This window comes from Phacochoerus africanus, chromosome 2 (genome assembly GCF_016906955.1).
Source record: "Phacochoerus africanus isolate WHEZ1 chromosome 2, ROS_Pafr_v1, whole genome shotgun sequence".
In the NCBI taxonomy this organism is placed as follows: domain Eukaryota; kingdom Metazoa; phylum Chordata; class Mammalia; order Artiodactyla; family Suidae; genus Phacochoerus; species Phacochoerus africanus.
Window position 1 is genome coordinate 44,766,079 of NC_062545.1, and position 17,213 is coordinate 44,783,291.

At 33.4% G+C, this 17,213-nt stretch overlaps 1 protein-coding gene across 1 annotated transcript in view; it reads right to left on the bottom strand.

The window, feature by feature from the left end:
• RFX6 (regulatory factor X6) overlaps positions 1–17,213 on the bottom strand; it is a 57,673-nt gene that overhangs the window by 15,252 nt on the left and 25,208 nt on the right. Inside the window, exons 7-10 of the mRNA XM_047759804.1 lie at positions 7,822–7,929; positions 3,771–3,848; positions 3,540–3,653; positions 1,426–1,475 (exon numbers count right to left, since the gene is read on the bottom strand). Of these exons, the coding sequence (XP_047615760.1) occupies positions 1,426–1,475; positions 3,540–3,653; positions 3,771–3,848; positions 7,822–7,929 (350 nt within the window). The remainder of the gene's footprint in view (positions 1–1,425; positions 1,476–3,539; positions 3,654–3,770; positions 3,849–7,821; positions 7,930–17,213) is intronic.

Here is a 17,213-nt window from a genome sequence, read left to right on the forward strand (position 1 = left end):
CAGAGTTTGGAGATGAAGAGACCTAAATTAAAATCTAGGCTCTGCTTCTTACTAATTAGCTGATTCAGGGCAAATATATTAACTTTTTTGTACTCGTAGGTTCCCCTTTGTGAATTTGGGATCATATCAGTTACTTTGGAATAATCTGAAAAGTTGTTTTAAAAAAATTTAGTTGTTTAATGATAAAGAATTGGTTCAATAATGTATAGTATTTTTCAGATGTTGGAAATCTATGCAATTGTTTAAAAAGATAATGTTGATCTATATTTGTTGATATGGAAAGATTTTCACAGTATATTGTAGTAGTATGTATATTATGATTCCATTTTTTTAAGACTCCTAGAAAAATTCTGTGAAATAATAACCTAAGACATTAAGAATGTGGTAAGACTATGAGTGATTTTTAAAATGCACTTATACATGTTTTTCATTTTCTACAATGAATATGAACTACTTTTATACTTAGAGATAAACACATAAATTAGCACTTTTCAGGCTGGTTGTAGGAATTAAGTGAAATGGTTTATTTAAAAGTTCAAAACCCATCTTGTGTTTAATGAAATGCATCTATTATTACTATTAGTTATATGGCTGAAAGCCTGCCACTATATAAGCATAACCATTTTGCTGTGACACGGAAGTGTTAAGTATACCTAATTCAGAGTCCAAATTAGATGTTTAAAGACAATATATTAATAATTAAAAGAAACCGCTGACCAGGCCAAGACCAGCTATTATTGAAATAAATAAACCAATCTAGAGGAAAAAATAAATAAAAAATAAAATTTGCTTTATCAATTATCATGATAATTGAGCACCAGCTATATTCTCCTATATATATTTGTACCCCGAAATACTAAAATAAATTTCATTACTTCGTTAGAATTTGTTTTTAAACAATTGGCTCTTTTTTCAAGTTTCTACTGTTCTCACATCAGAAAAGACTTTGTGAAAAATTGTCAGACATCATTACAATCTGAGGTCTTATTCCTTTGCTAAAAGAAGGTTATAATTCCATTATGCTACTTTCTGATTTTCACAATTAAGACCAAAGTAATAATAAATAGAAAATATTTTTCCTTGTAGGAAAATTAAACTTAAACTCTAGCCTTAGACTTAACCTTAAACTCTAGCCAGTTTCCACTGAAGAACTTTCTCAGTATCTTAAAAGTCAACTACACTTAAATATTTATTTTTCACTTGGGCAGCTCTCAAATTAAAGGGATGTGAAGATTGTTCCATCGATTTTGTTCACTGAAGTTTGAATATAAAGATTGAGGTACATCTCTTACAGCTAACAAAGGGACAGGAACATAAAAATAATCTTGATAAATGAAGGAATTTCTACTTAATGTTTTCCTTTACTACAACATGTAAAGTTAAACCCTATACAAGCAAAGATGATATTTTATTGACTGAACCTACCTTTCAGGCATTTCTTGCATTGTTGCAGGAATGAGTACATCTGTAAGAACCTTAATCACAGCAAAAGAGAGTTAACATAAATCCTGACTTTATATTTCTATAGAAACACACTCTATGCCAATTACTTTATATTCCTAGCTTTCTAAAGAATAACATGTTAACTCATTTCTGAAAGTCATACTTTAATCTCTGAATGTATTCAGGAGGTGTGTGTATGTGTGTGTGTGTGTGTGGCAAGGAGAGGGGGGATATATAAGAACATAGTTAAGCAGGTGACACTAATGTACTTAGTACAGAGAACTAATCATCTGAACAGAAAGAACACTGAAAAGAAAGGGCTAGACTCAGCCTTAAACGTGAGTGAGATGGTGAGTAGGACCTTAATGGTGAGTAGTTATTGATGAGAACCTGCAGAAAGAAGAGATTAGTACTGAAGATCTTGGAAAAGCTCATTTTACATGGCTCTACTTATAGGGCCCACTGTCTCTCCCTGGTCCACCATAAGGAGGAAAAACTTTGTGCATGAAAAGGTAAATTCCAGACTTTTGTGTTGGACTCAAAGAAACAGACCATTTGTGGGGGATGGGGGGTGAGGAGGTGGGGGGGGGTTGGATGGGGAGAGGGTGGGGAAGCTATGCCTTAAGGACATTTCTTGGAGGTGTAAAGTGACAGTCCTAACAGCTTTACTTTGATGCTGGTAAATGTGTGTGCACGAGCTCAGGCCTTTATTTACCTACTTTTGGAGCCTCCTTCTCTCCCCTTTCTGGTTACTTTCCCATGTCTCAAACATTTCAGACAGTCAGTGCAAACTAAACCCTTTCTCTCCAAATGATGAGATTCTAATTTGACCCAGAAAAGTGAGGCAATCTTGCTCTCCTTTGCCCTTCTTACACTTGAACTAAAGTAGAGAATACTCTGCACTTACTTCCTATATTCTCTTATCCTGTGATGAGGGAGAACTGAACAGAGGATGAAAACACGAGGACTCTCATTCTGGTTCAAGCCCACCTACCAGCCCTTAACGTGCAAAGTTGCTTCTGGACTGAGTTTATGCAGCTTCTGCTGCACTTTTCTGTAAAGCTGAGAACACAGTAGCGGCAACTTGGATTTTACTTCCTAAATACTTAACAGAGCTCCAGCTTGGGTGTTCTTGCTCACTCGGATTATGTTTTAAAAGGAAAGCTTTTTTGTTTTTCTTATAGCACTTTAACAGATTAATGAAGACAAACTCATTTTAAAATACCTAGATTGCAATACAATTTTTTCCCTCCGCTTGGACCTGTGGCTGCTCCAGCTAGGGAATAGACTAGCTAATCTGGGCGATTAGCTTCACCCTCTTCCCCAATGACTGTCTGGCTAGATGGCCAACCAGGTTCTCTTTGTTTACAGTATCCTCATGATCCTTCTCCAGATACTTGGGAATCTATTTGGTTTAAGAACAGAATTGGCCATTAATGCATTAATGCTAGAAATTTTCAACATGTTCCATGTAATAGTCCCTTAAGAATGTTTAATTCTGCTTTCCCCAAAACACTGATATTATGCAAAAGCCACTAAGTGATTTACTCTGAAAACACCTTAAGCAGTTAATAAAAATTGTTTTTAATGGAAGTAGGTTACATTTAGAATCATTCTTAGCTGTAAACAGAAACTGATTTTGTTTTATTTAATATAAATTTACTTTAAAAATACATTCACTATTAAATATACACTATTAAGCTGTTTACTTTCTCATCAGAAAACTAATAGTGTACTTTCAGCCAGAAATAACAAATTTATTGAAAATATACAGCAAAAATATAGATGGAATGCTTTTTTTTTTTTGTCTTTTGTCTTTTTAGGGCTGCACCGCAGCATATGAAAGTTCCCAGGCTAGGGGTCTAATCAGAGCTACAGCTACTGGCCACAGCAATACCAGATCCAAACCGCATCTGCGACCTACTTCACAGCTCACGGCAATGCCTGATTCTTAACCCACTGACCAAGGCCAGGGATGAACCTACGTCCTTATGGATACTATTTGGGTTCGTTAACCACTGAGCCACGACAGGAACTCTGATGGATGCTCTTTAAAGAACCATATGGTTCATGTTTCAGACATCCTAAGAGCTTACCTTATACAGAATTGAATCACAAACACAGAAAATGTCAATGATAACAGGGTTTTCAAGCAGGGGAAGAAGATGATCAGGCATTCCTTGCCAAAAGTGTAGTAAGAAATGCTGGATCTAGTTGAGAGGAAAAAGTGCATACATTAAGATTTTTCCTTAACATGAGCTCATATAACAAACAGGACAAGAATGTTTACATGATATAGTTAGCAAAGCATTCTTTGTCACTCTTACCTCCTCAAAGTTTCCATTTATTGCATTGTCCAGGATGCACTGGCAGTGAGTTTTGTACATCATTATCAGGGTGTCAACCTATTTCAAGGAAGAAAAATCTTAACAAAAGGACCTTTTCAATGCCGCCTTCGTTTTGTTCATGCATTCATTTGTTCGTGTATTCAAACACAATTTAAAAAGTCTTGTTATGTGCCAGGCATTGTGCTCAATGCTGAGGAACCAAAAATAAAGGCACAATTCTTATTTCAAGGAGTATATTGCCTGGTGAAGGGAGAAAAGCAAGCAAATGGATAATTGCAGAGTACCATGAGAACAATGAAAAAAGGAGATTGTGCAGGGAACTGTGGGTCAAAGCGACACTGCAGTTTTCTGCCTAATAAGAAAATTACCTTTAATTAGAGAAATACATATAAAATGGTAAAATACATTAACTCTTCACATAGTTTTATTAAAGAGGTGCTTATGCAGTGTGGTTTAGTGGTTTCCAGTTTTGGCTGTACAGTCAGTTAACATTGAGCATCAGCTCTGCTGCACTAGTTTGCTTTGTCTCTGACTCCGGCCTTATATATTTAAGTAAGACAGTAATATCATACTACTCACAGGTGTTAAGGAAGATAAAATAAAATAAGATATGATGTACATAGAATAACTTCTGGTACAAAGTATAAGATTTTATTATATTACCTAAAATTAGTAATAACTTCAAATGACTCCTGTACCAAAGATTTGAACATCAAATATCTGCTATGAAAATTCTTTAGTTCCATGCTGCCACTGATATTTGTATTGCATAGATGGAAAGTTTTAAACATACTTTAAAATTTGCAATGGATTAGAACTAGGTAATATTCTGGCAAATTAACAATATTCAAATTTTAAAAAATCTTTATTTTATAAGCTAGAAATATTCCTATCTGTTACAGGATGTGTGTTCTATGTGAGCAAGAACAGGCTTAGAGGTTAGAGGTGTAATCTTCACCTCTAGAACATCTGGATCTGAATGCTAGCTCTAAGCTGCCACTTACTAGCTATGTGATATTGAGCAAACTACTTAACATTTATGTGTTTTAATTTCCTCATATATAAAATGGAGATGATAATAACAGTAAGTATCTATTTGTTAGGAGGACTAAATAAATTAACAGATGAAAGTGACTAGAGTAATCCATGGTATATGTTAAGAAATTTACTGTTGTTAACTATTTTTATCTCTATAGTAAATAGGGTGATAATGGTGATGGGAGTGTCTTTGCTCTCCAACCTTTATCCCTGCAGTCCAGGGACAGCACATATCTTTGTGGTTTAGCACAAAGTCGTATAATGATGACATGCAAGTTATCAATCTACCTCCAAGGAGGTAAGCTGACTACAGATTGCCTCTGGCAAGATATGTCACTATTATTGCAAATGAGACATGCTCTTTAAGCAAAGATATATTTTTAGATGGGTCGCCAAGACATATTTTTTTAAATGAGGATCAGGACAGCATGAAAGATAGAAAGGAATTCATAATGGTTGTCAAGAATTAAGCCTTTGACCCCTGAAACCTGCTAAAGTACAAGTAAACTTTTATCTTCACAAGTATTTCCATTTATTTGTGTCAAAATGTTTTCTTCTGTATGCAAATCATCAAAAATGTTAAATCTTACTATCAGCCCTTTGTATTTTGTTTGTTTTTGCTTTTTAAGGCCACACCCACAGCATATGAAAGTTCCCAGGCTAGGGGATGAATCAGAGCTACAGCTGCCAGCCTACACCACAACCACAGCAACCCAGGATCAAAGCCTTGTCTGCAACCTACACCACAGCTCACGGCAACACCAGATCTTTAATCCACTGAGCAAGGCCAGAGACTGAACCCGCATCCTCATGGTCACTACTAGGATTCGTTTCTCCTGCACCTCAATGGGAATACTCTGGCACTTTGTTTATATAATATTTAATACTATATATTAAACATTACATATTTATTAAATATTATATGACATTATTTTATTTACTATGGTATATTATTTAATATTATTAATATTAATATTTAATATCATTTATTTAACACATATTATTAAATATTTAACAATACGTTTTCACTATAGCCTATTTTGCATTCTTTATAAACATAATTTTGCTCAATTTTCTGAAAACAGAGATCACACTACAGAGGGCAGGGGCAGAGGCAAGGCTTAGCTCCAGTTAACTCAGTGAGCATGTGGTGGGGGTGGCAACTGCCTTGAGTGACACTTTGATGGAGCAGAAAGCAGACCTCTCAGCTTAACTTAACCCCTCACTGGGGTCAGCTTCTCACTAAGCAGTCGGCATCTTTTATACCTCAAGAATGCAGATACTTAAAGTGCCTTAGCTTCAGTCCCACCCCTCTTTCTAGGACCAGACAAGTTACCTGGGGAACCTGGCTACTGGCTGAGAAAGTAAAAGGCCCAGCTGTCCTCAAGAGACAAAGAGGAGTATTAGTCCCCAGTGCTCATGATGGGGAACACTGGGAATGAACTTAGAAACCTGGAGTTATTTAAGCATCATGAGACCAGTTTTTCAAGTTGACAGGTAAGGAATTCCTCAGAGTCTAGCAAAGAAGCTGAAATAAGCTATTGGGACATGTTCCTCATTTCTCTTTTTTTTTTTTTCCCTTTGTTACTCTATATACACCCTCCTCACCTAGCATATTTACATAGTAAACATATCCTTGATATGTTGGCATGTAAGCAGTCCTCTCCACAAAGGTGAGCCAACAACACTCTCCCCCAAAGAATTGTGCTCCCTGAGGTCCTGCAGATTTCTAAAGGTTTCCCACAAACTGCCACATGTCAACATTTACTGGGGGTGGGGAGTTAGTTCCCTCGGTCTAGTGGTTAGGGCTTGGTGCTTTCACTGATATTGGCCTGGGTTCAATCCTTGGTCTAGGAACAGAGATCCCACATCAAGCCACTGCACTCTGCAGCCAAAAACACATTATCTGGAGGTGTCTCAAGTCTTAAGTCATAATATCATAAGTTATTTCTACAAGATTAAAAAAATGATGTGATAACCTTGAGAAATGTGATGGGAGAGGAGAATAGTAGGAAGTAGGCATGCTTCAGAGGACTTGCTTGGAATTAGCATCTGAGATTTACCATCAATATTTTGCCTGTTCTTAACTGGGAGAGTAAGTCTGCCATTAGAATGAACCCTAGAGGTTCTACTTATCTATCAATGACCTTTTTAACAATGTGTCATTTTTATTTCCAGTTTCTACAAAAGCCTATTACTAAAGTAATGCAACTGGGCATTATTAATCATTTTCCTCTATCTTTACATCTCAAAAATATGAACTGACTTAAATATACTATGAAAGGTATTTTCCTCAAATGCTAATGAAAAATGAACTTTAGTTGAAAGAAGAATGCAGAAATCTTTATGCCCTGATTTATTAATAGATTCTGCTATTCGCCAGTAGATACCCAGCAAATGACTCTAGAAGTAGAGGAAGATTTAGCTTTAGACTTTACTACATAAGCATTGAAAATTTGTTTATAAACTGAATTTCACAAAACTGTTTTTTCTTTAATTTTCAAAAATTTTGCAACCAGAGCACAGGGTTTTAGAATTGAAAAGAATCTTTGGAATCTTCAAGGGGGTCCTTGCATATACCTAGGTATCTCCCCCTCAACAAATTCTGTCTTAGAGACATGCTTGATGACTATTTATTGAAATTAAATAGAGCTAATGAAAAAATGATGCTTATAATTAAATAAACTCCAAGTAATAGACACAGTCTAGTATTTTATTCCTTGAGATTGAATTTTAAATAAAAAAATAATCTTTAGTCTTTTGAGGTTTATTTTACCACCTTCTGATTACTACTATCATGGAGATGGTAAATAATTAATTGGAAAGCCCTTAATCAATGTTAGTAAACATTTGGCCCTCCTATAAATCAGTCAATTATGTTTGATTATGTAGATTTCTGATAGCTTCCTGCCATGGCCATGAGATTCCCAGCAAATTGAGATATGGAACCAACATATCATAAAATCAATAGAGAAGTATCTTTAATTGATACCTTGTCTTTAGAAATGCATCCTTGGTACACAAGGTGTTGAGCACTGGGGAATTCTGGAAGAAGTGTTCCAGTTTTTGAGCTAAGCGAATATTTACGAGTGAAGCCACCCTATAATTTAGAAAAATGAAAAGAAATAAATAATTGTCAACTGCTTGGCTCCAAAATACAATTCTGATAAAATGGAAACCTATAAAATTTCATTCTTCTTCATCCTGCAAAACATGAAAAATTAGGAGATTTGGGTAAATTGTTTGCTAGATCAAGTAAGTGAATAAAGTAGACATTTAAGCAGAATTATTGTTGCCAAATCATAAATAGTTTCACAGCTGATATATTTTTCTTATAGTTTGGATTTTAGTTTTAAACATCTATCAGTTTTCAAAACTTTTAGAAATTTAATTTTAGCTCACAAGTTTACATTTGTTGATGACATGTTTTGAATGATCTACTTTTAGACTACCAAAATTATTTTAAATGGGAAGAACTGAAGTTGCCAAATTCATTTATGGATTACCAAATAATTAATGGATTAAATAGGTGAGGTGATAAGAAATTAGTTTATTTAGCCTCAGAAGTAATTAGTGGTAAAATTGTGATTGGTATCTAACTCTTCAGATTCCCAAACTAGTAATCTGGATTTTCCCAGCTCAACCTTCCTCCCCTGACCAAATTCAGATATTTGTTATTTTTTTGACTCCTTTGGGGAAAGGATACCTCTGGTAGTTTTCATAAATTAGAAAAAGTGACATATAAATAGCATATAATACTGCAGTGCTAATGTATCTACAAGAAACTCACATAGAAAGACGGAATGCATATTCATGATGGAACCAGAGCCTTAGCAAATCAGTCTCCCAGATCACTAATAATTGTTCCTTTTCCACAAACAAAATTTTAACAAACTGGATTGTAATAAAATGTCTTGGCAAAGAATGAAATGACTATGGTAATTGAAGTAAAGTGATCCTGACTAGGACCAAACTTCATTCTTTCCAGTAGTTTTCTTGCATTTGCTTCTCAAGTTTCTGTGTTTCTTTGTCACTATCATATTGAAGATGTTTACTAGACAAAAATTTCATAACTTACATGGGTAGACAGATAGTCCCTACCCTGTCTTATCATTCCCCAAATTTGTAGATTCTTATAGACTTATCATGAAATCAGAAGGAAGTTGGGGGGACTTTTGAGTCTTTAAACACCAGGTGCTTTAGAAACAGTAATTTCTTACTGACTGATTTGATGTAAGCTTTCACACAAATTTTATATTAAAACTACAGTAAAAACTTATTACTTTCAGGTTAGGTTTTAGTTTTTAAACTCATTAATCTTTATTTTCAAGTATGGAGACAGAAGGATTATTCTGATTAAATAATTTTGAAGAAATTAGTAAGACCACTACATAAATGCTTATCATAAGCTGAGATAACAGTACAGTTAATCAAATTGAATTTAGTCTTAATTTAAGATATGTTTCAAAGATTTTTAATTGCTTCATGTTATCATTTATGAGTACCAATTATCATTGCACTGTCAAAGAATGATACTATCAATGAATAAGGAAAAATAATAGCATGCAAGAAAACAAAGAATTTAATCTGGAAGGAAATGGTATGGCAAAATATGAAACTAACATTTGATAGATAAACATAAAAAAATAAACCTAAATTTTTCTTATAATTTTTTTCTTAACACTTTTTTCTTATAATTTTTCTTTTGGGTAGATTATCATGTTTATTCCTCTCAAGATATAATTTGGTGAGATTGGAAAAGAGAGACAAAGAAATAGAAACCAAAACTGACAACACATAGTGGATTAAATTTAAGTTAGGAATATGAGAATAGTCTCATTTCCATATAATAAATATAATTAGTAATCAAAAATTTTTCTATAAAGGAAAAAAAAAAACAGGCCTAGGATATTTAACAGGGGAATTTTATCAAGCATTCAGGAAACACGTCATTTAAAAATTAAAAGTTTTTTTCCAATGGAAATGAAGGATTACTCCCAAATTCATTTAAAAATTTTTATGCCAAATTGGACAAGGACAGAAAAACAAAGAAAAATTATAGGTTAATCTTGCTTATCGTCAAACTTGGCAACAGTACCAAACAAAATAATAACAAACTAAGTCCAGCAAACTATAAGCAAGACCATAGCCATATTAGGTTTAAATTGATCACATTAACAGAAAAAAAAAAAGGAGAATAACATGTATTATAAAATCAACTCAACTGATGCAGAAAGAGCACTTATTTAAAATCCAACTACCATTTACTACTCTGTGTGTGTATGTATGTGTGTGTGTGTGTAAATCAGGTGACTTTTCCATTGACTTTATATTCAGCAACTTTGCTAAAAATCTCTTGTTAATTGTAGCAATTGTTTGTGCTGTTTTAGTTAGTTTTAAATGTAATCAACAACATCGGTTGCAAATAATGCTAGTTTTGTTTCTTCCTTTTCAATATTTAATCTTTCATCACTTTTCTTTTCTTTTCTTACTGTTCAGGCTATTAACTCTAGTACAATTTGAATAAAAGTGGGGAGAATAGCAACTTTCTCTGATTCGTGATTTTTAAGAGAATGTCTATCCATTTCCTTATCACACAGATCAACATACACATTGTGGGAGTTTCAAAAGGAAAAGGAGAGAGGGAAAAGAGATTATTTGAAAAAATAATGCCTCAAAACATCCAAAGTTTGATGAAAGACATGAATAGAAACAAACAAGAAACTTAACAAGCTCCAGATAGGATGAACTCAAAGAGATGTACACTCAAAGAGATGTTATTATTTTGTTTGGTACTGTTGCCACATTATAATCAAATTTTCAAAATATAAAGATGAGAGAATCATGAAAGCAGAAAAAGAGAAGCAATTCATTACCTACAAGGGATTCTCAATAAGATTAGCAGATTTCTCAGCAGAAACTTTGAATTCCAGATTGATGTATTCCAACTGCTATGAGAAATAAACTGTTGACCAAAAATTGTATACCTAAAACTGTTTTTCAAAAGTGAAGGAGGAATTAAGACAGTCACAGATAAACAAAAGCTGAATGAGGTTGTTACTACTTGACTTGTTCTGCAATAAATGCTAAAGGGAGTTCTACGGGTTAGAATGAAAGGACACTAGATAGTATCTTGAAGTTGTATGAAAAAATACAAATCTCAGTAAAGGAAAATACATGGGTAATTTTAAAAGCTAGTGTTATTATAACAATAGCTGTAATTCTGCTTTTGACTTTCTACATGATTTAAGAGATTTTTTTAAAAAAAATTATTAGTCTAAAAGCTAATACTATTGTAAGTTTGGTTTGTAACTCCACATTTTGTTTTCTGAATAATTTAAAGACTTACATATTACTAAAAAGACTATTATCATATATTTTTGGACACACAATTTATAAAGATCTAATTTTGTGACATCGATAACTGAAAGAGATGGAGATGGAGCTGAAAAGGAGCAGAGTTTTTATATTATCGAAATTTAGCAGGTATAAATTCAAATTAAAATGTCACAAATTTAGGATATTAAATGTAATCCCCATGGTAACCAAAAAGAAAATAGTTATATAACACACAGTAAAGCAACAAGAAGAAGATTAAAGTGGTTCACTACAAAAAAATCAACTAAATACAAAATAACAGTAACACAGGAAATGAGGTGTAAAACTGCTCTCTGGCATAAAAAAAAAAAAGCAAATAGCAAAATGACAGAAGGAAGTCACTCCTATGGGCAATTACTTTAAGAGTAAATGGATTAAATTCTCCAGTCAATCAAAAAAAAAGTCACTGGCAGAATAGATTTTTTAAAAGTATCCAATTATACAATGTCTACAAGAGACTCACTTTAGATACAAAGACACAAATAGACTGAAAGTGAAAAGTTGGAAGAAAATATTCCATGCAAACAGAACCAAAAGAAAACAGGGTAATGAAGGACGATACTAATATCATATAAAATAGGCTTTAAATAACAAAATATTATAGAAAATAAAAAGGATATTATATACTAATAAAAGATTCAATAAATTAAGAAGAAATAACAATTTTAAACATTTGCACACCTAATAACAGACCATCAAAATATATGAAGCAAAAAATGACAGAATTAAAGAGAGAAATAGTTCTACAATAACAGCTGAAGATGTCAATACCCCATCCTTAGTTATGCATGGAACAAAAAGACTGAAGGTAAGTAGGTAAACAGAGGATTGAGCAGCACAATAAACCAACTAAATCTTATAGACATATGCAGAACACTCTACCAAACAACAGAATACACATTTTTCACAAGTGCATATATAATATTTTCCAGAAGAGATTATATATGTTGGCTATAAATTGAATTTCAATAGATTTTAAAAGAGATATAATACAAAGTATCTTCTCTGATCACAATGGGATGACAGAAGGAAAACTGGAAAACATCACGAAGTTGAAGAAATTAAACAACACACTCTTAATATACAGATCAAAGGAAAAACCATAAAGGTAATTTAAAAATACTTAGAGATGGATGACAATGGAACACGACACATAAAAACTACAGAATGCTGCAAAAGTAATGCTAAGGGAAGAAATGCTAAGGAAGATTGTTTTCAAATCAATAACCTGCATTTACAACCTAAGTAATTAGAAAAAAAAACTAGGGAGTTCCCTGGTGGCTCAGTGGGTTAAAGGATCTAGAGTTGTCACTGCTGTGGTGAGGGTTCCATCCCAGGTTTGGGAACTTCCATGTGCTATGGGCATGGCCAAAAAAAAAGAAAAGAAAAAAAGAGGAACAAACTAAACTCAAATGGGCAGAGGGAAGGAAATAATAAAGTTTAGAGAAGAGATAAATGAAATAGAGAATAGAAAAACAATCAAGAACAATCAAGAAAATCAATGAAACTTTTCTTCACAAATATCAAAATTTACCAACCCATAGAGTAGACTGATTAAAAAAAGAGAGAAGACTCAAATAACTAAAAAAAAAAGTAAAAGATAACTGAGTCTACTGAAATAAAAGGATCTTAAGAGAGTACTGTGAACAGTTATGCATCAACAAATTGGATAACTTAAGTGGATAAATTCATAGATACACAAATCCTACTGAGACTGACTCACAAAGAAACAGAATATACAAATCACTTTATAACTAGTAAGGAAATTGAATCAGTAATCAAATATCTGAAGAAAGAAAGAATCTGGACATGATGATCTTAATGGTGAATTGTACCAAACATATATAAGAAGAAATAACAGCAATACTTCTCAAAGTTTTCGAAAAATTTAGGAGGAAGCACTTTCCAATTTGTTCTCTGAGGCCAGCAATACCATGATACCAAAGTCAAAAACACTTCAAGAAAAGCAAACTACAGACCAAAATACCTTATGAACTTTGACAAAAAAAATCCTCAGTGAAATACTAGCTAACTGAATTCAGTGGTGCATCAAAAGGATTATACAATATGCCCAAGTGAGATTTGTTCCTATAATGTAATGTATTATTCTGATAATGAGATTTAGTACTGTAAAGGGATGGTTCAGTGCACAAGACTCAGTCAATGTAACATACCACATCAATAGATTATTTCAATTTTCACATAAAAAGTTTGTCACCTTTACGTAATAAAAACACTCAACAAACTAGCAATAGAAGGAAACTACCCAAATACAAATACAAATCTTATGAAAAACTCACAGCAAACACTTTACTTAATGGCGAAAGATTGAAAGTATTTCCTGTAAGAGTAAGAAGAAGGCATGGCTACTCATTCTTACAATGTCTATTCAACTGTAAGTTCTAGCTAGAAAAATTATGTAAGAAAAATAAATAAAATGCATCCAAATTGGAAAGGAAGAAATAAAATTATCTCTGTTTGTAGACAATATGATCTTATATGTGGGAAAACTTAAAGACTCCACCAAAAAAAAAACCCTGTTAGAATTAATATATGAATTTGGCAAAGTAGCAGGATACGGTCAACATGCAAAAATCAGTTGTATTTCTATAATATAAAAATGAACAATCCTAAAAAGAAATTAATGGTAACATCAAAAATAGGTAAGAATTAACTTAACCAAGGAGGTGAAAGACTTGAACAATGAAAACTACAAAACATTGCTAAACAAAAAAGTTAAAGAAAACATAAATGGAAAGACATCCTATGTTCACAAATTGGAAAATTGTTAAGATGTCAGTGCTACTTAAAGCAATCTACAGATTTCAATGCAAAATCTCATTGATTTTTTTTTACATAAATAGAAAAATCCATCCTAAAATTCATCTTGAGGTATCCCAAAGAGTAAAAACAATCTCGAAAATGAATAAAGTTGGGAGATTCACACTTCCTGATGTCAAAACTGCTTACTATCAAATTACAGCAATTAAAACAGTATGGTACTGGAGTTCCTGATGTGGTGCAATGGGATCAGCAGCACTGGGACACAGGTTTGATTCCGGTGGACATAGTGCGATAAGGCCTCTGCATTGGCACAGCTGAGGTATAGATCCTGGCCCAGGAACTCCATGTGCTGCAGGGTGGCCAAAGAAACAAAAAAAACAGTGTGGTGTTGACATAAGGACAGATCTATAGATCAATGGACTAGAATAGAGAGCTCAGAAATAAACCTTCATGAAAATAGTCAAATGATTTTGACAAGGGTGCCATGAATATTCAACAGGAAAAGGGCAGTCTTTTCAACAAATGGTGCTGGTAAAACTCAGCATCCACATGCAGAAGAATAAAGATAGGCCTTTACTCAATACCACATGCAAAAATTAACTCAAAAATAGATCAAAGGCCTAAATATAAGACTTAAAATGGTCCAGCTGTGGCACAGCAGGTTAAGGATCCAGCATTGTCTCTGCCATGGTGCAGGTCCAATCCCCAGTCCCAGCACATCACGTTAAGGATCCAGTGTTGTCTCAGCAGAGGTCACAGCTGGGATTGGATCCCTGGCCTGGGAGCATCCCATATGCTGTGGGTGCAGCTGGAAAACAAAAAACAAAAACAATGTGAAACTCTTAGAAGGAAACAGGGCAAAATCTTCACAACATTGGATTTGGTGATGATTTCTGGGATATGATACCAAAGGCAAAAATGACAAAAACATAATTTAACAAAGCAGACTTCATAAAAATTAGAAATTTTTGTGTATCAAAGGACACTATCAACAGAGTAAAAAGGTAATTTGTGAAATGGGAAAAAATTCACATCTCATTAATATGAGATTAATATCCAAAATATATAGTGAGCTTGTAAAACTTCAAAAACCTGATTCAAAAATGGAAAAAGTCCTTGAATAGATATTTCTCCAAAGAAGATATACCAATATTCAATAAGCACATGAAAGATGTTCAGCATTACCAATCATTAGGGGAATGCAAATCAAAACCAAAATGAGATGCCACTTTATCCCCATGAGGATGGCTAGTATAAAAAACACACACAGAAAATAACAAGTATTGGCACGAAGGTAGAGAAATTGGAATCCTTGTGCACTGTTGGTAGGAATGTAAAATGGTATAGTGCTGTGTAAAACAGTATGATGATTTCTCAAGAATAAAAAATATAATTACTTGGGAGTTCCCATCGTGGTGCAGTGGAAACAAATCTGACTAGGAACCATGAGGTTGCGGGTTTGATCCCTGGCCTTACTCAGTGGGTTAAGGATCCGGCGTTGCTGTGAACTGTGGTGTAGGTTGTAGATGCGGCTCGGATCCTGTGTTGCTGTGGCTCTGGCGTAGGCCGGTGGCCACAGCCCCAGTTGGCCCCCTAGCCTGGGAACCTCCATATGCCACGGGAGTGGCCCTAGAAAAGGCAAAAGACAATATATATATAATATATATATAATTACTGTATGACACAGTAATTCCACTTCTGTGTGTATCTCCGAAAGAATTGAAAGCAGGGTCTCAAAGAAATATATGTACATCCATGTTCTTAGCAATATTATTCACACCAGCTAAACCATGGAATTAATCCAAGTATCCACTGACAATGAATGGATAAGCAAAATGTTGTATATACATACAATATTATTCAGCCTTAAAAAGAAGAAAATTCTGATATATGCTACATCATAGATGAAACTTGAGGACATTATGCTAAGTGAAATAAGGCAGTTACAAAAAGACAAATACTGCATGGTTACACATATATGATGTGCCTAGAATAATCATAAAATAGAATGGTAGTTTCCAGGGACTAGGGGAAAGGAGAAATGAGGAGTTATTTTTTAATGAGTATAGAGTTTTAGTTTTGCAAGATTAAAAAGATTTCTGGTGAGAGATGGTGGTGATGGTTGTGCAACAATATGAATGTACTTAATAACACTGAACTGTGTATGTACTTAAAAAGTGATTAAGATAGTAAATTTCATGTTAATTATATTTTACCACAATAAAAACTATTGAAAAGTCAATTACAGATGAAATAAGGACTTAAGTTTTAAGAGTAATTTTATACTTTTAGAAGAATAAATAAAAAATATTTTTATGATCTGTATTATACACAGATTTAAAAAAAAGATATAAATAAACACTAATTATAAAATTTTAAATTCATCAAAAGACACTATAAAATGTTGAGCCATGCACACCAACAGGGAGAAGTTATTTACAACACATAAGCTACAGGATATTAGTATCCAGTATATATAAAAGATGTCTTTGAACCAAATTTTTAAGTAGAAAAATTATGTGATCTGAACATTTATAGAATAGAATTGACCAATAAAAATCCAAAAATATATTCACACTCATAACTTTGATGTAATTATCAAAAACAATTTTTCAAGTGAAAACCCCAGATATCACTTCACCCCCATTAGACTGGCAAAAACGGAGATGTCAACACCAAATGTTCCTAAGATTGTGGAGCCAAAGGAATAGTCCACACATGCTGGAGAGACACAAGCTGATACAATCATTTTTGAAAACAAGTGGATCTTAACCAGTAAAGTTAAACATAAGTAGGTATATCCTAAAACTTGGAATTCCACTCCTGCAAATGTGCACCTGGACAAGAGTCACAGTAATAATGTTTTTCAAGCAAAGAAGAAAAAATTCTACCAAAAATGGAATAAATGCATTGTGATACTTTTCATCCCATGGAGTATTAGCAATACAAATAAAGGCACTAGAACTACATATATTAACATTGATGAATCATAAAACTTAATGATGAATGAAACCAGAGAGTCAGAAAAAAATCCATTTTTATGGAGGGCAAATAATAAACAAAACATTGGTGATAATAAACTGCACAGTAGTAAACACTACATAACATTTACTATTTTAATCACTTTTAAATATACAGCTCAGTGGTACTAAGCCCATTCATATAATTGTGTAATCATTACTACATTGCTTAATATTCATAGTATACATTTATAACTGATAA